General features: G+C 31.6%; 1 protein-coding gene across 1 annotated transcript; it reads left to right on the plus strand.

Moving 5' to 3' along the window:
• Positions 1 to 23,604, plus strand: LOC145287849 (uncharacterized). Its single transcript, XM_080135724.1, has 5 exons — positions 1 to 142; positions 14,814 to 14,919; positions 18,491 to 18,561; positions 19,035 to 19,149; positions 23,164 to 23,604. The coding sequence occupies exons 1-5, from the start codon at positions 63 to 65 to the stop codon at positions 23,230 to 23,232; spliced, it is 441 nt and encodes a 146-aa protein (XP_079991850.1). The 5' UTR covers positions 1 to 62; the 3' UTR covers positions 23,233 to 23,604.
• Positions 23,605 to 23,928: the final 324 nt, after the last annotated feature.

Genomic DNA, 23,928 nt, shown 5'->3' on the forward strand with positions numbered 1-23,928 from the left:
TCCGTTATATCAAGGGAGATAATTCAAATATGTAATCAATTTCTTTCACAGTTAGCGTAAACATGTCACTGGGGAATGTAAACATCGAGGACGTTCCCGACGATGTCGATATTTTTGACCAAATTGTTATGATCGAAAACAGGTTTGTGTGTGTTTTTTTTTACTTCCTTTATTTTTTTTCTTTACACTTTATTTTCCATATAAAAACGCAATAGATTTAAACAATTAAAAAATAGATTTTAATATTTTTTTTATTTGGGAGAAAAAAACACTTGTCGAATTCGAAGCACATGGCATGCGGCTATTTCGAACATTTTATTTTATGAAAAACTTAAAATCTTTTGATTATTAAAATAATGAAACTGATTATTTTTATACGTCTAACTCTGACTTGAATTCGATTTGGTTTAGAAAATGTAGAAATGATGCAAATTATAAAAGAATCTATTGTGAAAAAGTAACCTGTCGTACAATTTTCGCTTTCTAAATATTTTTACTAAAAAAAAAAAAATACTTATGCAGAGAAGATACTGTAATGAAATATTAACTTTATTATTTAGAAACCCATTCTTAACACGGGAAAGCGGGGTGTAACTATTCTGTACTTTCACCTAACAATTTAATAAACAGAAGGTACAGCAAGACTTGAATTTAACTTGAAAATACTATTAAACAAAATCGGCGCTTCTACACTATTGGGACGAAATTTCGGAAATTGTAATACTGAATTTCACGTGGAAACAATGGTGTCTACGTAGTTTTAAGATGATTTTCGATTATATCCAAAAATTACGAAAATCAATAAGGTAGAAAATTATTTATTAAAGAAAATAAAATAGAATTTGATGAAAACTATCGTAAAACACAGAAGAGTTCAAAAGGGAAGTAATTTTCCGTTTTGATTTAAATAAGATGGCGACAATTTTTCACCTGCTAACACGATTAAAGTTGTTTTGTTTAATAATTCAGTAATATTCAGGTAATTTCGACTGCATAAGTTGGAAGCTATCATTGTGACTTATTAGAATTGACAAAAATATCAGTTGAAGCCATTGTTTTTTTAATCTGAAAACTCCATTTATTGACTGCAAAATCTCGTCCCAATTCTGTAGAAACGTCAAAAAATCTAGCACGGTACCTCTCTGCATACACACACACGCGCGTGCGCGCTAATAGCACGAGCACGGCTAATTTATTTTTACTGGATAATATTTTTTTATTAGCAAAACCCGAATATTTATTATTGGAAGAATTTAGTTATTCATCTTTTTTTTTTTTTTTTTTTTCAATCGTTTCATTATATTCCTTTAATATAAATTCTACAAGTGAAAGCCCTTTGAATTCTATTTTTTTTTTTTTTTTAATGAAATCTGAAGCCACAGCCTTTACGCGCATATCGTTTCATTCATTTTCTTTCCCGAAGATTGGTGCGCGCAAATTGAAGAGGGCATTTCAATTGAAGATTTCTTTCGTTTTTTTTTCCCCCAAAATTATTTTACTTTTATTTTCACTTGGGTGTAATAATGTCGTACACAATACTGCCGAAGAAAGTGTCTTTTCTATGACGAACTTTTTGCTTGGTAGACTGATTTTAACGTCACCGATACGAAAAACAGTCTTGAAAAACTGGAAGCGGTAATTGATGACTATTACCGACATAAATTATTTTCAAATGAAAAGTGCGTTTTTTGAATTAGTCATCATCATTTTACTCTTGGTTCCTTGAGAAAAGCAGCCATTTTGTTTACATTTCTGACTGTGACTTGTAGTGAACTACTACTATAATGCTGCTACGGTATGCTTCCCTTATTTCTCTCTTTCTCCCTACTCTTCTACTTTTCCCTTCCTTTCTTCTCTCAACGTCACCAGAGGTTTCAGCCAATCAGAATAGAGGACTGTCCTGGAGGGAGATACAAAGAAGAAATCTGTTTCACAGACATGCGGAAACGATAGAAGCATCAACACGTGACGGACCAGTTTCCCTGGGTAAAAAGACTTTTATCAAAGAAATATACCATCCACTTTGTACCCTATATCATTGAAACCTTTATAAAACCTCATCAATCCTAAAGTCTCGTCGCACTTAATTATAACCCGATGTTTTCTTTTCCCCAACCGTTCCTTTTCAGCACTCTTGTTCTTTCTCTAATGTCAGAGGTGCCCCAAAAGGGGGACCGACTGAAATGGTGACCCTTTTTCAAACGTCGTTAAAATTTATGGTAACCGCCATGGACTAAACATGCCTGCTTTTCTCAGATAGTTATGTGAATTTTAAAGCCTTATAACTTTAAACAAATATTATTTTGGCACTAATGCAGTTTATCATCTGCAAGAAAAATAAGTGGGTACTCTTGCAGAATTTGACCCGGATCCTCAGAATTTTCCGTCAATTATGGTTCGGGCTCGACTGGCAGTCACCGGATTAAGCCAAGGCCACCGAGAGGAAGCAAACCGAAAAAAATAGAAATACAAGAAATTAAAAAAATAACAAAAAACTACTGTAAATTTACTGAACATATATTTATTTTTTCAAGAAGAATTGCATTTGTATTGTTTATTTACTTTTCCTGGTGCGTATGCACTTATTGAACCACGCTATTTTTAAACAGTATTTTCGGTGCTAATGCAGAGAGTGACCCGACCCGCGCTATTTTTTAAATTGTATTTCCACGTTCAATTAAAGTTTTATGATATGTTTTTTTTTTTTTTTAATTCAATTGTAAGGTTAAAGTACAAAACACCCTCCCCTCCCCATGTTAAGGATGGCTTTTTCAATAATAACGTTATTATTTCAGCACGGATCACTCTCTGCATGAGTACCATAAAGTTTAGTTTTACGATATCTTTTTTTTATTAAATTGTTGGGTGAAAATACAAAAAGTTACACCTCCTCCCATGTTAAGAATGGATTTCTAAATAATGTTATTATTTCAGCATGGTTCAATAGGTGCATAAGTGCCAATTGTTAAGTGAAAGTACCCAATATTTCTATGTTCATTTTTCCTTGTTACTTTCTTTTTATTTTCCCGCGTGTTTCGTGTTTTCGATTTACCAAAACGTTGTAAATTAAAAAGTGAGCACCCCTTTCAAATGTTTAAGTATTGACTTTTTTAAAAAATATTTTTCAAGAATCTGGTATATTAAGAGTCAAATCAATAATAATTCACTGAAAAATTTGCAAAAAATATAGTTATGGGGAGGGGGGGGGTGATTCTCGTTCAGGTCCACCGTGGATAGAAGTGGTTAATGCTGCCAGTTAAAAAGCATTGTGAGAAATTCCATTGACGTTTGCCATCTTTTTTGTTTAGGCCGCCCACACTGTTTGGCCGTGATTGGTTAATTTTGAATGAGTCAAGTGACTTGCTTGGCGCCCTTTTTTGTATCATGCTTTTATTTTTCAGTCAAGCAGGAACTTGGCAAGGGATGGACTCCAATTCAGCAGCTCCCACACGTGAAGGGAGCTACATCAATTTCTCCATGTTGTATCACCAAACTGTTGGTGAATAAAGGATCATATCTCTACGAGCAGAGACAATTTAATATTGATGAAATTATCCTAATAGCAGGATGACATCCATAAACAATTCTTCATGATTTATTTACCAAATATTGGATCTTATCTCGATTTAACTTGAGTCCCAAGTGACTCGCATTATGCCTAATTATAGACACCAATATTCCCACCGAGTCCACCATGAATATACATGGATTCTTTCGAGGAACAAAGAACTAACACCTCATACTACCGGCTCTATGCTATAAAGCAAAACTGGCCACCGTTTCGCAAATGGCCAATACCAGAACCAATAAACTTTCATTGCTGTTACTTTTGAATAAATTTTGAGTTTGAAAGGTATGGCTTTTGTGTTTGTGGATTCTTTTGCTTCTGCAGGGAGTAAATTGGGATGTGAGAATTAATTTCTTATAACATTTTTGTAATGCTCTCTTTCCTGTTGATTGCGGTGTAATGCTGTTCCTGTGTGTTCCCTAGGAGGTCCACCCTTCTCTCATTGAGAAGGGTTTAGTTTATTGCTAATCTCCTGAGAGGCGCACTTACCAGGGAATGCCGACGGGGCTGCCCCGGCACTTTTTGCAAATCAGAGTGCCCCTCCTCTGGGGCACGTGACTTCTCAATCATACCTTCTGACCCTAGTGTCACAGTTTGGAAAAGAATGGGTAATTCTTTTTTGGCATGCCAAAAAGTATGCCAGTGCGGTAAATTTCATTCCATCATAACAACTTTCTACAGAAAAAAACCCTTATTTTTACATTTTTATTTAGTGAGTAAACATAAAATTATATATGGAAAACCACGTTTATTATTTTTAAAATTCAACAACGGAGCTGAAGTCAATGTTTTCAATTGTAATACAAAACTAACATTTTTGATAAATCTCTGTTTGGCATTCCGCTGAATTATTTTTTGCTACAATAGAACACTAACCTCTCTAATTTGTTTTTTTAGGGGTATTCAAGGTCGCTAACAACGAATCTGATAATCAAACCCGTCGCAAATTTAACGTTTGCATGGTATTAACTTCCTGAACCCAGGGATTATATTCTGCCATTTTACAGCTAGCTTCTGTTTAAGCTACACGCGTGCACATAAACGACGGCTGTTAAATGTGCCTTCATGTAGCAAACTGTTTTCTCACATGGCGTACGAATCTTCCACAAACAATTTAAAATTATATGAAAAAGAAATAAAACAAAAAAAGAGCACTCCAAGTGGAGGGGGGGGAGAATAATGTCAGAAAGACATTTTTTTTTTTTTTCAAAACAGTTTTCAAATTTTTTTTTCATTGGTGGACAATTTAAAATTAGAAGAAAAAGTTGTCTAAAACAAAATTTAAAAAAAATACATTATAGCATTTTTTTTGGGGGGGGGGATTTTTTTTTTGTCTTACGTAGTTTTTAATGCATTTTAATTGATCTAAAACAAAGTTTTCATGAGCAGTTTACAAAAACAAAACACCAAGCATTTTTATGTTTTTTGTTCTTTTTTTTTAGGGGAAGAGGTTCAATTATAGATATTGTGTTGCTTAACAGGTGCTTCTGCAGTTTAATTAACTGTTTTTCCGTAAGTAACACGCCGATATTTACCGATTAGAATACCATTTAACATTTTCAGGAGATTTTACTGTTTTCTGTTTACATTGGGGGTATTGGGGCGCGCGCCTCCCACCTTCTTTCTGACAATATACCCCCACCCCTCACCCCCACTTAGTACTTTTCTTTTCTTCTTGTGAGAAGGCAGTTTGCTATGCGAAGGCACATTTAACAGCTGCCGTTTATGCTACCACGTGCAACGTGAACAGAAGCTGTAAAATGGCAGAAAATAGTCCCTGGATTCAGGGGTTAATACCATGCAAACGGTAAATTTGCGACGGGTTTGATTATCAGATTTATTGTCAGCGACTTTGAATATCTCTAAAAAAAACAAATTAGAGTGTTCTGTTGTAGCATAGCACTATAATTACCATTTTTTTTCTAAAGAATAAAAATGAACAAAATTTATTTTTACAATAATCTTTATACATTTATCAAGTGAATAGACATAAAAATATATATGAAAAAACACATTTATTATTTAAAAAAATCAAATGTTTAAGAAAAAAGTCAACTTCATCACCTTTGCATAATTTTAATTTTTTTTTTTTAAATAATAAATGTGTTTTTTTCATATATTTTTATGTTTAATTGATTGCTAGATAAATGTATAAACATGCTTGTAAAAATAAACTTTATTCAATTTTATTCTTTAGAAAAAATAATTCAGTGGTACACCACACAGATTTATCAACTTTAGCTCCGTTGTTGGATTTAAAAAATAATAAACATGGTTTTTAATATAGAATTTTATGTTTATTTGCTAGATAACAATGTAAGTATAAGTTTTTTGTCTGTAGAAAGTTGTTTTTATGGGAGAATGAAATTTGGTGCGTGGCGTACTTTTTGGCGTGCCAAAAAAGAATTATCAGAAAAGAACTAAAGATATTTGTATAAAGTACAGTTTAACATCAACAGGCAAATTTAGAAAGCGATGCTTAACATTGAGAAAAGGGAGTTAACTCTTCCTGGACAGAACTCTCCTAAAATGAAAATGATTGCGGAATTAGACCTAGATCCTCAGAATTTTTCATCAATTATGGTTTGGGCTTGACTGGAAATCACCGGATTAAGCCGAGCATTGTTTAAATGTTGAAACGTTAAATCGACATTTTCTTGTTTGTTTTTTTTTTGTATAAAAAATGTAATTTTATGAATCAAAAAATCTGACGAGTCGCACAACAAGATTCACTCTTCACAAGTTGTATCAAGAAATCCGATGAGTCGCACAATGATATTCACTATACACACGTTTAATGCTTCTGCCCATTCTCCCCAGCAACCTGCTTTTATGGTGATAAGCACACCCCAAAATCACATGTGAGATGCGATTTTTCGAGAACTGTTCGAGACTGTGAGCATTAAAAGACCACGGTCAACATCTTGAATCTTTTTGTTTTTCTTTCTCAGACAGACCCAAGCACATTTTTCTGGTAAGCCTCCTCTATTTTCCCCACACTCCCCCCTGATCTCATGATCACAGCAATGGCACAGAGGTGGCAGTTGCCTCCACCAGGTGCTTCTTTGAAGTGAGGGGACGACGCACGCCTCATCTTCACTTGCACTATCGTCTGCAGTCTATGGGTCGAAAAAAAACTGCATGCTTGAAGGCTACTAATGTCTGAGTTACTTTTGGATAAAGCTGTTGTGAAGTAGAGCGATACCTCACTGATCTCCGACTGATTCGCTCGTGTCGTCCAGGAGTGGTTGCAACTGTGTTGCCAGCCGCAGGTCCTTAACGTGTCGGGGCACACCGTCAACTCACACTGCCTGTGTGCTGATCACCTCGGTGATGCGCTCGATTCCGTACCTCGTACATTTGCCGCGCAGGTTTTTAATCCAGACGATATCCCCTTTCTTCAGTCTATCTTTGTTTTTTTTCCAATTTGGGCAATGGGTTAGTCTCTATACCTTTTACCCTGACATGATTAGCATTACGAGTTGATTTTTTCTTTTTAGATAATTGTTATTTTATCAACTTGCATGAAAAGAGCTATGTAAAAGATGCTTAAAACCGTTTGAATTATGCAAATACCATCAGTATTTCAAAAGTCATGAGAATTTTAAGTGCCAAAATTTAGGCTTTTCCGTGGACATTTTTTTTTAGAAAAAATGGGCTAAATTACAGACCTCAACATTTCAAGAAATTTGGTAATTTCGCCACCATTTATTTTTCAAGCTATTCTTATGAAACTTGGCACTCTTATGTAAAATTGTGTGCTCTTTCTGATTATGCAGTCAAATCTGATGTATCTCTTTACCATAAGCCATGAATTATAATTTCAGATGTACAAATTTCAATTTTTTTTTTTAAACTGGCGCATGGTATCATACAGTGAGTGTCTATTCATGAACAAAACTAAGTATTATAGTGGTATTTAAATATAGCTTTATTGAGAGTAGGCATTTTCCTGCCTCCTCACGAAAGGAGAGCTTAATCTTGGGTGTAGCCATTGAATGCCTAAAGAGCATTCATAGCCGGTATTTACTACTCCCCTCAAAGAAAAAAAATTGAGTAAATATGAATTAATCTCAGAAATAAATTGAAGACAATTTTTCATATAGATTTTGGATTTCTGTAAAAGATGGAAATTCCCATAGTCAACCAGAACTTATGCATTTTGGGACCAGTCCAATTTTCAATTTTGTAAATCCTCTCTATCTGGCCCAAAATATACCCCTATTTTCTGAGATGCAACCATAAATTGTACTCTACATGAATCCTTGATGTAACTTTCACAGTACCAGGATACAAAGAATCCTGATAAGCAACAAGTATATTGATGGTAATTTTTGTAATTTCTATTCTGTTGTTTTACTGAAAATTCAACTTTGTAAACAAAGAAATAAAACGGTAATTTTTTACCTTGTTTCCACCTTAACATTTAAAATGATTACTTTTATATATTTTAGGTAGTGGTGGGACGATTAATTGGAATCGTTAATTGTAAGAATCATGTATTTTGGGGGGAATCGGAATCACATCGTTAAAAAATATCTTAGATTTACGATTCTCTTATATTTTAAAGTTGAACTGTTTGTTTGTTTGCTGTCAAAAATTTATGATAAAAACGTCATAGAACTTTCCATAATATATTTAATATGATGTACAAGAATTTTATTAACTACTTTAAAGGTAATCTTTATTTACAAGTTTTGAAATTTCTTTGAATTTTTTTCTTTTAATTCTTTGAATTAAAAAATTTTTTTTTTTTTTTTTTTTTACTTTCAGCTTACTCTGCTTTTACATTCCGTTTTTTAGTAATAAATGCTCCTCTACATTAAAAACCGACCTTGTGTTTACTGCCCTCGTGGGGAGGCAAGTAAATAGGAAGTAATATGGCGGCTGAAAAACGTTTTTCTACCACCATAAAAGCATTACAATGCACTTAAACCCTGAAGAATTTCCGCCATGTGCACTTGTTGTTCTAAGTTAACTAGTCACTACTTGTGTTTCAAACTTTAAAAAAAAAATCGCTTTAAAATAGTAAAAGCACTAAAGCTTTTTTCGTTTTGGAAGGGAGGTTTCAGGCGCCCCTATTATCTCAAAGAACCAGCTAATGTAAACACTTTGCAATATTTTCAATAATTATTTAAAAAAAATTCTTTATAATCAATTTTTATTTAAAATTAAGAAATTATTTTCGAAAATATTTTTTTATTTTTTTTACATGGTAGTCACCACTTATCAAGGCCCGGAAGCCACTAGGGATAAGGGTTATTGCGTGTACAATAATCAATGGGATAGTATCGTAGTAATCGTTAGTATTGGAGATTTGATAAAGTGTCTTACTTAAGGGGGCGGTTCATCAGGAATTTGCTTATGTTGGACTTGAAGACATCCAAGTTGTAGTCAGGTAGGAAACAGGCAAACGGAACACAGAGTTCCACAGGCGTGCACTTCTAAGAAAGAAGCTTTGTTCATGGAATCTACGTTTTGATTTTGGCACAGTGGGGAAAATTTTTGGCAGTGGTTTTAGCTAGACTGGTGTTTATCGTGAAAGATTGGCAAGGGGAGGCCAGAGATTGGAGCTCAGATGAGCACTTGCCATGGAAGTAACGATAAAACAAAGACAGGCTCGCAGCGTCTCTTCTGTGGGAGAGAGGTTGCAGGGAAGAGAAAAGGGCATCCTCTACTAAGCCACAAAGTCTATTTTGTACTCTGTCAAGGCAGGATAGGCTGTTTTTAGCAGCTCCTGCCCAGATATGGCAGCAGTATTCCATCCTTGGATGTACCTGGCTTTTATATAGATAGAGAATTGCATCAGTAGTGAGATATCTTCTGGAGCGGTAAAAGGATCCCACCATCTTTCCAGCGACCTTGGCAACAGACTTGACGTACGTGTTCCATTTCAGACCAGGAGTAAAGGTTAAGCCCAGAAGCTTGTCAAAACATTGGGGTTCTCCTAGACGAGAGCCAACCATTTCAATTGATGCCAGATGAGGATCAGAGCGTTGATGATGTAAGGATAGGAGTTTGGTTTTAGATGCATTAAAGGTAACCAGCCATGTCTTCCCCCACTGAACCACGCGCTTGAGATCAGAGGAGAGAGAATCAGAGAGAACTTTGTCATTTACAGCCTTTGATGTGTTGCCGTAGATGGTCGTGTCATCAGCATAGATGTCAACGAATGATTTAAGTATGTGTTTAGGGAGATCATTGATGTAGATCAGGAAGAGTAGTGGTAAAAAAAATAAATAAATAACATATACAACAGATAAAAGATACTTGTGCACTTATGTTACCATGCTGAAATAATAATGAGGTAAGGACCTCCCCAAACAATGTGTTGAGAGGGGCATCATGAACTTGATCATCCCACACAGCAGTAACATCGGACACTCTCTACTTAATGAACGCCGCTGCAACACAAAGCCAGCCACCCACAGGGAGGTGTCCAATTAACTTTCCACACTGAGAAAATATGCTTTGCCGTGTAGCAACGTGGGGCATGTCCGGAACCTTGTTCCCTCGTTTCCAACATAGGATGTCATTCTCTTTCCAAACCTGCAGACCATTCTGTTTATTTTTATAACATTTGTTGACAAAAATAATTTTTAAATTTTTTTGAAAAAAAACCTGGTAATTTAGCAGAGAAGCCAACAAACAACTATACGGAAAATATATACAAGAAATAAATGTTACTGTAGCCAATAAAAGTAAATTTTATACCTAGCTGGCTCATTTGTTTTGGTTTTCAAGTAGTTTTTATTGCTCTTTATTTAATCTCAAAAATTCAGTTTTTTCGAGTGGATTTGTAAAAAAAAAAAAAAAATGGTGGCACATCTTCGTTTTGAATTCTTTTGGTATTTTTTACGAGAGTATCCAGCGTACTATAAACACCACACCCTCCCCATGTTATAAATGGCTTTCAAGGTTGGGGGTATTTATTCCTAAAGCCGCTCTTAACATGGGGAGGTTAGGAGTGTTTATTCTGAAAGCCATTCTTAAAATGTGGAGGTTAGGGTGTTTATAATATGCTGGGTACTCTTGTAAAAAAAAAAAAAAAAAAATATCAAAAAAATTCAAAACGCCTGTAAACCTGAATGCTAAATACTTTTTTTTTTATGAGAGTGCCCAACTTAGTATAAACATTCCCAACCTCCCCATGTTAAGAACGGTTATTGGAGTAAACAACCCCAACCTCGAAAACCGTCTTAACATGAGGAGATTTGGGGTGTTTATACTACGCTGAGTACTCTCGTAAAAAAAAATATCGGTGCTTGTGCACTTTTGCCACATGCTATTTTTATTTTTTTCAGGTTAAAATTCAAGCTTCACAATACATTTTTTGGTACCCAGAAAACTTGTACTTGAAAAACTCATCCTTTTTTGCTAGGTAGGAAAACTGGTCCTTTATTGAATAAATATCTATTGAAAACACATTTTATTTCTTGAAGGAGATATTGTTTTTAAGAGACTATCCCCCTCCCCATGATATTTAAAAAAAAAAAAAAAAAATTTACTTGTTTACTGTTGTTTTTCAAAAAAATAAAATCGATTTTCTAAATGTCCATTTTCTACCTAATTGGCTAAGTTGTTAGTGGTTTCACTTATTTTAAAGTGTTTATTTAGGTGTGTCAGAATTTTTTTTTTGGAATTTTTGATACCTAACACAAAACTGCGAATAAAATATAAAAAACTTGTAATTTCTCTTTTTAAAGTGGGTTGTTTATTTTCTTTATGGAATATACTTCCAAAATAAACTATTAAAGTTGTTTAAAAAATAATGGAAATATTATTTTTATTTTAAAAATAAAAAATGTTTACAAAGTGCCTGCGCGCTTTCATGCAGCTATTTTTTTATGTAATGAAATCAATTTAATTTTACGAGTTAATTTTTTTTCAATTTTTAAAATTTAAAAATCTATCAAAATTTTTTTACTAATGGTTCAGTTTTTAGGTATTCATGCACTTATTGATCTGTGCTGAAATAATAACGTTATTATTTAAAAAGGCATTCTTAACATGGGGAGGGGAGGGTGTTTTGTACCTATTCTGTACTTTAACCTTACAATTGAATAAAAAAACATAAAACTTTAATTAAACTTGGAAATACGATTTAAAAAATAGCGCGGATCAGTAAATGCATTTACAATATTTTCAGGTTCAATGTGAAATTTTATGCTCTTTCCAATAAACTGAATATAATATTCTAGACAAGCTTTTGGGGCTTGGCCTTCGGGACAAGATCAAAGTGTTGTATCTGTTCTTCAGATGCTGCACTTCAATTTCTTGTTCTGTCAGTGGAGGAGAAATCCTTCACGACTGAGACAATTTTTATTTTTTGTTCCTTTTCTCCACATTAAAAAACGACCCTTGTGTCTAACTCTGTCCTGTGGGGAGGCATTGTAAATAGGAAACAGCTTTTGTTTTTTAAATTCACCACCACCATTTTGAAATGTCTGTTAAAATGAAAATAATTAATTTTCTTACCTTAAATTTATATATCACAAATTGAAGATAAAAGATCTATATATAAAATAAACTAATTTAAAACAAAAAAAAATAGTTATTTGCAAATTTACCTGTAAAGTCCAAAGAGTAAAAACTTTTTTTTTTTAAAAACCATGTTGAATGTTTTTGTTTTTTATAAGTGAAACCTTATAATCTTATTATAATGTCCAGAAAATTTTGTACAATTACGACAATTTTTTCTATTTCATTCAATGTTTTTTTGTTGTTTTTTTGTTGTTTTTTTATTTTTTTTTAGATATTTAAAAAAAAAAAAAAATCACTCCATAAAAAAATTAAATATATTAAATCCAAAACTCATATATTTCATTGAGAGAAGAAAAAAAAAAAAATCGTCGAGTGGCCTTTTTTTTCTAAAGGCAAAACTAATGTGATCATTTTTCACCTACAGTGACACATTTTTTTCATGCACAAGGCTTCACAGCTTACGTGTATGTGTGGTTTTTACATTTTATAGCCCTTTTATCCCTCCGTATTTCAAAATAGGAAGAAACACAAGAAAACACCGGCTTGCTAACACCGGCTAATGCTTACGTAATGGCGGTCTTTTCAAATGGTTGTTTAAAAAGAATTCTTTTATTTAAAAAATACATGGAATATAAAATATAAATTTGGACAGATTCTCATAAATGAAGAATGGAAGCATCCATTGGTTAGTATTTTCTATAGGTAAGTGATTTTTTGGAATTTATATATATTTATTATATTTAGATTAAGTTAAAATTCATTAAATTTTGTGAAATCTTTTTTAAAGAAAAGTGGTTTAAAAAATATTGTATATTTTTCGATAAAACCTTTTATTATTTTAAAGTTTGATCTTTGCTCCTTTTATTGAAACAAAAATTGGGGTTTAAATTACATTATTCATATTGTTATAAGCTTCGAAAGATAGTGAGTCTATTAATCAGTCCTTTTTTTAAATGGCGACTTCTGACACTCTTAATGATGGGAGCATCTAATGTTTATTGTGTTCAAAAATGAGAGTACCAACCACATAATATTTTTAAAAATATTTATACTTATTTACTGTTGGTTTTAAAAGGGCAAAATCAATTTTTCTACCTAGCGTGCTAAGTTGTTAGTAGTTTAATTTATTTTGAAGCGTTTATTCAGTAAAAAAAATAAACAAGTATCGTCGAGTGCTACGTGAGAAAGTTGTGAAAATCACACTCGAGATAAGAACAGTAGTCTTACCAACTCTAAAGTCTAATGATTTCAGGTATTTCCCATATATTCATGTTTAATTGTGCTAAAACAAAATCTCATTTAAAAACAAAATGTATTTTGACTTAATTGAATAGATATTTGAACAGAAAACATTAGTCAATAATGACGATGTGAATTTAATGAAATGAGTTTTTTTTTTTTCATATACACTTCACCATTATTAATCTGATTTATCTCTGTATGAATAAAATGGAAAAAATATCTTAAAAGAAAAAAAGATTACGTAATAATCAGTAAATGAACGTTCTCAAGGTGATGTTAATGATGACGTATAATGAGTCATTCTTAATCAGCATCCCTCACCCTTGTATTCTTTCATCTCTTGAAGATTTTTCTCACCCCCTCTCTTGGATGAACATTTATTGATGAGCAAGTTTTTTTTTAACTTATTTCGCTTTGATGTTTTTAAAGATTATGAAGGCGATGGAAAGAAAACTCACACTAATTGATATGATCCCATGAAAGAGATATATCGTTTGAAGCAGCTGAGCAGTTTTGGTTCAGTTTGTAATAATCTAGTTAGTTGTCCTACTGTCGTAGTCACAGTTGGTGTTTTTAGCATGAGGTTGGCATACCTTTCGATGTCTCTCCCAGGTGGCTTTACCAGTCTGTACTCATGGCTTCTCATACATTTGGGTTCTAGTCACTTGGTGAAACATTCTTGAGTACCCGTGCAATGTACCCTATGTTTAGTAGAAATAGGTTTTCTAGGTAGTCTTTTTTTTTTTTTTTTTTTGACTAGGGGGTTATCATTTACCAGGTTCAAAAATCACTCAAGGAGTGACAGGTGTGATAAAACCATGATGGTCAGTAATAGAAAATTGGGTAGAATTCGATTATTTAAGAGGATGGCTCAACAAGAACTAGTTTACATTGGACTTGAAAAACAAGTGTTATAGTTAGCTGAGAAGCAGCCCATAATGTGTTACAAAGATGGGTACTTTTAGAAAAGAAACTTTGTTCATGGAAATTTTGTTTAGTTTTAGGTATAGATAGAAAGTAAGAGAAATTGATAGTGGTTGTAGCTAGACGAGTGTTTGTTGCGAATGCTTTTTCAATGGGGGAGGGCATAGATTGAAGCATCTGCCATGAAAATAATGATAGGGCAGAGAGAGATTCACAACATCTCTTCTGCGAGGAAGAGTTAGCAGGGAGGAAAATGACATTGTCCACAAGGTTTTGAAGCTGATGTTTTTTACCAGTCAAGACAGGAAAGCGTCAGTGTTGGTAGAAAGACAACTTCTTGCTACAAAGGTTTTTGTGGGATTCTTTTGTAGGGTCTGCTTTTCTCAAAATGATCAAGAATACTAAAAATACACTTGTCAAATTGGGGCTTGAGGGGGAAGACATGTAGTTAATGACTAATAAATGAAAACCAAATTACATTTTATTTTAAGGTCTTGTAACTGATTGGACGGATTTTTGTTTGTTTTTCTTTTTGTTTTTATTTACAAAAAAACATGAAATCGTTAATGAAACTTTATATTTGTTTTGATTGTAGTTCTGTGGAAAAAGGTTTTAATGAAGGACATCAACATGGATGTGAAACTGGAAAGCGTGATGGATATAACATGGGATATTCCATGGGAAGTCATATCGGAATGGAAGTAACTATCTCTTTTAATTTTTTTTATTTATTTAACATTAGATTTATCTCTTAGGCATAATTTATTATCTATGATGTGAGTTTTCTGCTTTTTGGTTTTTAAAGAAGCAAAAACTGATTTTTGACAAATTGCTAGATCCTAACTTTATTTTTTCATTGCTAATTAGATGGATTCTATTTCTATTTTTCTCTCTCGCTTTATCTTTCTCTTTTTGTCTTTTTCTCTTCTCTGCCTTCTCTCCTTATTTTGCCTTGACTTTTTTCCCCTTTTTATGAAAACTTTTTCTGAAAACTGAAATGTTAATTTAGCTATGAAACTCAAGATTTCAAAGAATGTATGATGTGAGAAGAGGAGTTAGATGACTCCTATTTTGTCAAAGAATTACTTTCTGTCTCTTTCCCTCCACATGCATACTGTTTTATTTTATTTTATTTTTTACTTTCTTAGTTGAAATTAGTTGAAGCTGTTATTTTTAATTTTTATTGGTATTTTTAGGATTAAAATAAAGCAAAAAGAAATTTGTTTGGATTCATTAAAATCATTTGAGAATTTATAGAAATGTTAAGAAACACATCATTATTTTCCTTTTTTTTTTTTTAAGCACACTATGTTGCTGATGGATTTTTTTAATTATTTGACCTATAGGAAATGTTATTTTTAACTTTTCTTACAAGGTAAGAATTGTTAAACATAATGATGTTTTAAAATCATTTTTCCTAAGAAACTATTCAACCAGCAATATATCCTCATGCAGGCAAAGCCAGGTGAATACCACTAGTGATATATATGTTTATATAATTTTGCTTATAAAAGCTCTATGTATGTATTAAGTATAAGCACAGCCAAAAAAATGGAAGAAAAACCAAGCTGTTGCTTTTTTTTTTTTTTTAAATGAATTAAAATACATTATTCTTAAGAAACTTTTCTTTTACAAAAAGATAAAAGCATGAATTTTTTGCATATGAAAAGCAGAATAATATAAAACTTTTTCTACTATTTTAATAGAATTTAAAATTTTTCAAAAAAACGCCATTCACTGCCATTTGTCTCGATCGATAAAACATTTGAATATTTTTTTTAAAAAGGTTTTTGAACCAATTAATTTTTTTTTACCAAAGTAAGATTTAGGATGATTTGCTATAAGAATATGCAAAAATATTATAAGTACCTGATTTTCAAATATTTCCATTTTTATCTTGCTGTTTTGTGTGGTGAAATTAAAAAAACAAAATTTAATGATAGTTTGGAAGAAACTATGGTAGCCTTGATAGGACTAAATAAGTTCATTTAGTCTTGTAAATTTCCATGTATTTTTAACATGTGTTTTGACGATTAAGTGAAGAATGGTTAAGTGAAGGGCTTGATTTTTTTTTTCATAAGCAGTATATATATATCTGTTGTCTACATAATCCCTAAAGTTAAGCAACAATGAGGTTGGCCAGTACCAAATGGGTGACCATTTTGGGAATGCTAGGCGCCATATGTGTTGGAGACAACTCTTACATCTAGTATCATGGCTGGTCGTCTTGATCCTGTCTTGCCATCAGGGCCAAGTGTTTCAGTGATAGATGCAGAAGTCCCCACACTAAGTCAAGCACAAATCACAGCTAAAAGGAAAAGGTGGAGATAATGACTGTGTGTAGGCCTTTATGGTCTACCATAGATGAGTTAATATCAAGTAACAACAAATTGCTGAAAGAAATTATTGTATTTTTAGCAAAATGCGCAGATATTTATTGATTTTTTTTTTTTTTTTTGCTTGTTTGGTATCGTTTCTTCAAAGCATTTCCTATTTAATGGTATATAATAGCAATATTGGGTTCACTAAAAAAAATTATTCATTTTTCAAAGATTTTAAAGTAGTGTTTTTCATAAAAATAATGAAAATATATCATTTTTTTTTCGTTGTTAATCTGAAAAATAATTATTAACATATTCAACGAGTTTCATGCTTCAAAACATAAGATGAAAAATTAAACACCTTCAAAATTTGAATTTTCAATCTTAAAATCTTATGTGCACATGAACATGCACATTGAATTTTTTTTTTATCTACAATCCTCACCCTCCCCACAATACAATATATTTTGTTCAGTTTTGGCTGATTATTTTAAGCATATTTGTAACCACATATAAAGAAGGGGGGGGGGTTGTAGACAAAAAAAATATATATATAAATATCAATTATGAAAAAAAAAGTACACCATTATAAAGTTCATTCTTCACTTAATATTTGGTGAACATTTCATATTGATTGGATAATTGCTTGATTTTTGATAGATTTGATAGACTCCATCAAAAAATACTTACTCCCTTCTTCCATTTTGGCCATGTCTAATTAAGTACTTTTGAAGAAAACAATTTTTTTTTCTTGTTTTTAGTTCAATATGCTTGAATTTACATGAGGGCATTTTTTTATTATTTAAGTAACTTTGATTAAACAAAATGGACACCTTTTTTTTTTTTTTTTTTTTTTTTAAATCTAATTTTTCATTTTTGTTCATATATCTTTTAATGTTGGAGTTAAAATTATTGCCAAAATTAAAACATTTGTACACATTCACATGTTAATAAACTTAAAATGAATAAAAATTTAAAAACAAGTCAAATCCATAAATAAATAAATAAATATATATATATATATATATATATATATATATATATATATATATATATATTTGTGTAAGTGAATGAATGATATACATTACTAATTAGAATAATTATTCTAGGATTGGCTCAAAATGAGTGAGACACTCTTTGAACCTTTAATTAGTGAGAGGTGATGTTGGACTTGAAAATATTCCAAAACAATAAAAATGTATGTTGAAAACTGAAAAATAGTTTACATGGTTGAAGTTATGGTCTAAAAAAGTTCTTAATTTTGTGCAATGAAACCCTATTGCAGAATATAAAAAATGATTTAAATTTATTCACATTTTAGGAATCTGTCCTATTTCGTCATTTATGTTTAGTTACAGTTCATTAAAATTACAAGTAAAAAAAATGATAAATTTATATTGCCTGTGTTACCCTCCTTAAGAATAGAATGCCAAATTTAATTACAGAAATAGTGGTTTATTATTTTAGACAATTACAAACATGTCCATAACACGCTTTGTCCATTCATCTGTTAGACCTAAGCTTGCAATACCATTTTCATTGTTTATATTTATTTGTTTCCTTAAGAGGTCGGTTTTTAATATGGAGAAAATCCAGCTCCTTAAGACTGAGCACTTTGGATTGGAATAAAAAAAATTGCCTCAGTCTAGAAGGATTTCTTCTTCTCTGGCCAAGGACAGAAAAAATGAAGTGTAGTATAAGCTTTTTTTTTTTTTTTTGCCCGTGTGTGTTACACTTAAGTTTGAAATAGCATTTTCATTTTTGAGAACCTCTGTCAATTCATCGGTTTGTGAATAGCATTTTCATAGCTTAACAAGAAGATTGAATGGATTTAATTGCATGATTATTGTTTCTATTTTAAAATTCACTTAAATTTTTTTCTTTATTCTTGTTGATCCGAAATAAATGTTTACTTTTTGTCTTTAATATGTTTTTGTTTTTTTCCACCCAGATTGGTTTCTTTCATGGATTTATTTCAGCTTGGTCGATTTTATTGAATGACAATCCTGAAGTAAAACCTCGGTGAGTTTTTAAAATGATTTTGTTATGAATTAAATTTTATATTTGTTTATAAGATTATTTACATTCTTTAGTGCTTGTGCAACACAATAAACACAATAATAACATCTTTCTTCACATGATCCAATTTAACTAAACAGAGACTGTAGTATCTCTTGGACATTACCATGGGACTGCTTCTCTACAAAATACAACATGGTCATTTTCAAATCCATTGTCAATAAATACTTATAAAAATAATTCATCTTTAAACTGACAATCGTTCTATTTCTTTATTCTAAAGTGGCTTTTGGCCTTGATAAGTGGTGACTTATGAATAAAAAGAACTTTTGTGAACAATGGATGCAATAGTCTTGAGCTGTCTATTTATTTAAATAGAAACATGGAAATATCATTTAAAATTTTTTTTTTTTATTGTCAACAAAACTAAAAAAATAACATTTCTCGCTCCCTCTTTTGCATCTTTTTCCTTTCAGAATTGGTTCTGTGTTAAATTCTTTATTGGATAACTTGAAAAACTATTCCATAAACGATCCTCATCACGATAATTTGGTCACAGATTTGCGAAAGATCCAAGCAAAATTCAAAAAGGTTTGGACATAAAAATAATTCATTATCTATTGGGATGTTTTCATTTCTTTTAGTAAAATTTCAAGAGTAGAAAGAAGTTAAGATTACTTTCAGCAGCCTCGTAACTCTCATTTCCCTTATTTTGTTCTTTGGTTCTCATATTCCATCAGCAAAGTTTCTGACAAAACGGAAAAAATTGCTGTTTTTTTTTGTTTTTTTTTTGGAATCTATTCATCTAACACTTATCGTTGGTTAGTTTTTAACTTTGAATATATTTTTTTAAGCTTGTTACATGAAATGGCTTCATGCCTTGTCTGGAGCGAATTCTATAAAAAAATATAGGATTAGTAAAAAAAGAATTTTATTTGTGTAAAATTTAATAGATTTTTTTTAATGTTGAAATGAAAAAAAAAATGCATGAAACTAAGTGCTAGGGATAACATGGGGAAAAAAACTATTAAAGACAGAATTATATATCTATAAAGCAAAAAGATTAAATTTTATTTAAATCAAAACTTTATCAAAATAACCCAAAAAATAAACAAGATATTGCAAGTTGTACTTAAGGGAAATTTAACTTTATTTACCAGTTTTCGCATCCCAAACTAGGCTAGTTTGGGATACCTACTTTGAAAATACTTCATATTTTGAAAAAGCAGAGGATTATATATTATGCTTGATTGATACATCTTCAGTTGTAATGTATTTTTTATCACCTGTCATATTTTGAAAAAAAGGGAATGAGTTTAATTCATTGCCCTTAGTAAATAAATTTTTGCCTTGTTACTTTTTGAAGGGATCTCATGCATTAAAGAAAAATATGAACTTTCCATTATCTTTGGTTAGTAAATAAAGGAGAATTGAGGTTCACAAGGGAAGGTTAAGGAAATTGCAAAAATTAGCATAAACTTGGGGAATTTTTTGAGTATATTTACAATACTTGAGGTAGCAAGGTTAGTTCATAGTTAAGGAAAACATGAGATGACGTAATAAGGATGTTAAGTAGGTTAAATAAAGACACAGTGAGAGATAGGAAGTCAATTTCTAAATGTTGTCCAACACACGCGAGCATCTTCCATGTTGTCACTTTTTGACTACACCATGTATTTTGTAAAAGAAAATTGTTTAATTTATTGACTATGTTAATACATCCTTAACTTGTTGGTTTTTGAACAGACCTGATATTTGTAATTTATTGTACAGGGTGGGGCAGAGAAATTTACTGTTTTGGTTTAATTGATATACCAAATAAGCAAGTCGCTCCGTCCCACCCTGTACTTAGTTTATATATGTATGTATATATATATATATATATATATATATATATATATATAGAGAGAGAGTTAAATCACAGATTAGATAATCAAGTGAATTGTCTTATTAAATATTACATTGAGATAATATTTTCAAGATGAGCCTAGCCAAAAACCTAAAGCTCAATACATAAAAATATTTGATTTCCTCTGATATGAGCCATTTAAGGAAATAAATATAATTCTTTTCCATATTCCTCATTTCAAGCAATAAATTCTTGAATATATTTTTATGTATATTTTAATCTACAGAATTTAACTTTAATCCTTAAACTTACATATATATATATTAGGTTGGTGCAAAAATCATGTCATTTTTTTGACATTCAACTATATATATAAAAACGAAATTATTTTTGCACCAACCTAATATATATATAGTCATCGCTTACCAAGGTCTGGAGGCCACTCAAAGTTAAGGGTTAATGGGTACTGTGATAGTGGATAAGTTAATTTATTTTAGAAGACAGCTAAACAAGAACCTGTTTATGTTGAATTTGAATTTATAATCAGCTGGGAAGCAGTTTCACATTATCGTGTTCCACAGATGAGCAGTTCAGGGGGGGCGGTGAGCTCTGCTCATGGAATTTTCGTTTAGGTTTAGTTACAGAAAAAGAATGAGGGAAAATTTCTAATAGTGCTTGTAGGTAGTCGGGTGTTTGCCATGAATTACTTACAGGAGGGAAACTATATATCCTTAGTTGTAATACTTTTCAAATAAACTTTTTTGTTTTGAAAAAAATTAAGGTTTTGTTTCATTGTCTTGGGTTAAGATGTATTCAATCTTGTTACATTTTGAACAAAATAGGGAACATTTAATTTAATACATCTTCAGTCGCCTTATTTTTTAAAAACACTTCATATATTGAAAAGAAAATGAGTACTCCATTTTTCTTGGTTAATACATCCTTAGTTTTGTTACTTTTTGAACACCATTTGTAATTTTGGCCTTGGCTAATATATTCATAGTAAAATAAGGTAACATAATTTATTCCAACTAGCATGATAAGATGAGGTCACTGAAAAAATGGTGGGATCCTTCTACCACACCAGTAGATATCTCACTCCTGATGCAATTCTTTAGCTATATAAAAGCCAAGTGTGTCCAAAGATGGAGTACTGTTGCCACATCTGGGCAGGAGCTGCTAGAAGCAATTTATCCTGCCTTGACAGAGTTCAAAGTACACTTTGTAGCTTAGTTGTGGATGCCCTTTTCTCTTCCCTGCAACCCATTTCCCACAGAAGAGATTTTGCAAGTCTATCTCTGCTTTATCACTATTTTCATGGCAAGTGCTTGTTTGAGCTCCAATCTATGGCCCCCTCCCCTCGTCAAACTTTCACGGAAAACACTCATCTAGCTGAAACCACTGTCAATAATTTTCTCCACTCTTTATCTGTGCCTAAACCAAAATGTAGATTCCATGAACAAAGATTCTTTATTTGAACTGCACGCCTGTGGAACTCTCTTCCGTTTGCCTGTTTTCCATCTGATTACAATTTGGTAGTCTTCAAGTCCAACGTAAACAAATTCCTGATGAACTGTCCCCTTAAGTAATCCAATTTATCAAATTTCTACTATTAATGATTATTGCGACATTGTCCGATTAACCACTGTATGCTTATTAACCCTTATCCTCAAGTAGATTCCAGGCCTTGATAAGTGATGACCCCTATGTAAAAAAAAAAAAAAAAAAAAAATGTATGTCCACTACATGGAATGTTCAGATAGCTTTTGACAATTTAACGAAACATGGGATCTCATCATATACAAAAATGGCAGCATGCAAAACACATGTATGATGTGCACTCTTGTATGACTTCAAGACGTGGTTGATGACAATATAAAAACAACACAGTCCTGCTAGTGCATTGGATAAAAACAAATTGTCAATGTAACTCTACATGTCTCCATGAGAAAATATGTTGCATAACAATGTCTCAATTAGTTTGATAAAAAAATTAGTATTCCATTCATTGGTAAATGGTTATATCACCCACTGTCAGTCATCTAAAACCCTCATAAATATAGCCCACATTAAGATTAACGGCCCAAAACAATGTAGTAGGTTACAAAAGATATGGAGGGGGCCAGTTGATGACGACCTGATCATGGCTGGTGGCACAATCAAAATGGCAGCAGACGTGAACAGTTGGAAGTCATTCACGAAACATCTAACATCAGTATGAGACAAGAAGACAAAAAATGAAAAAATATTTGTTTAGATAATCTTTGAACACAAGCTTATAATTTGAAAATAGATGAACATTTAATTTACTGTCTTTAGTTAGTACATCCACAGTGTTAATATTTTTTACGACACACCATTTATTTTGAAAAATGAACATTAAATGATCCTTGGTTGATAATCCTGTCTCATTATTTTTTTAAACATTGTTTGGATTTTTCTTTTTTGTTGCTTTTTTCAAGAGCATAACATTTGCCAGACATTTACAATATCTTCCTTCCCCCATGTTCTTTTCATCGAACAGAAAAAAACTTTCAGAATATTAATCAATTAATGACTAAATTTTTGTATTATACAATTGTTTTTAATTACTTATTAAATTTTTAGCAGGGAATTCAGTGCACTGTATGGTTTTGATGGATGTAATAGCTTTTTCTTTTCTCTGTCATGCTTAAGTTTGAAATATTTTTATGTGTCCATGTATCTCTATAAATCTACTACTTGCTTATTTTCTGTTTTTTTTTTTTTTTTAACAGGCAATTTCTTTAATGAACATTGGGATCAAACTTGGAGCATCAGAACAGAAAGAGGATTTGTCTTTCTAATATGGATTTGTACACGTCAAAGACTTTTTTCTAAACATCAAACTTACAGCTAAATGCCCAAAGATTATCATAGTGAATCTTTTCAAGGATTCATATCCATGACTTTTTTTTTTTTTTCGTGGTGTACAGAATAATCTAGAAAGAAATTTTGGCTTTTATTTATCTGATCTTTTACAAAACAAAAAAAAAAAACATTGGCATAGCTTTTTTTTATGAGGAAGAATATCTTTGAACATTCTTACATTTTTGTAGACAATGAGATAATTTCAATCTTTTATTGATTGAAAACAAGTGATAGAAAAAACGTATCAATTTTTGTTGAATGAAACAAAAATTGAAATAAATTTGATTTCCATATTGGAAGTTAATTGATTTTGTTGTTTATGCATTTTTCCCTCAATAGTGATTATTTTATTTATTAAGGCAGTTACGTGTGTTTTTATACTCTTTTCAGTCAAGTTTATAATTAATGATTAAAAAATAAACATTTTGTCTTACAATGTTAGAATGTCCAGGAAATAAGAAACATTTTATGTTAAATTCTCTACTCTAAATTTTGACAAATGTTTTCCTTCTTTCAGTATTCTATACATCATAGAATTGACATGTTAACCTTTCCCACAAAATTAAACTTAGTCATTTTTTTTATGCGTCGTTCACTGTGCACTCACGGGGGACCATGCATGCTTCACTTTT

The sequence above is a fragment of the Euprymna scolopes genome, chromosome 11 (assembly GCF_053919585.1).
Source record: "Euprymna scolopes isolate OS-2025 chromosome 11, ASM5391958v1, whole genome shotgun sequence".
In the NCBI taxonomy this organism is placed as follows: Eukaryota; Metazoa; Mollusca; class Cephalopoda; order Sepiida; family Sepiolidae; genus Euprymna; species Euprymna scolopes.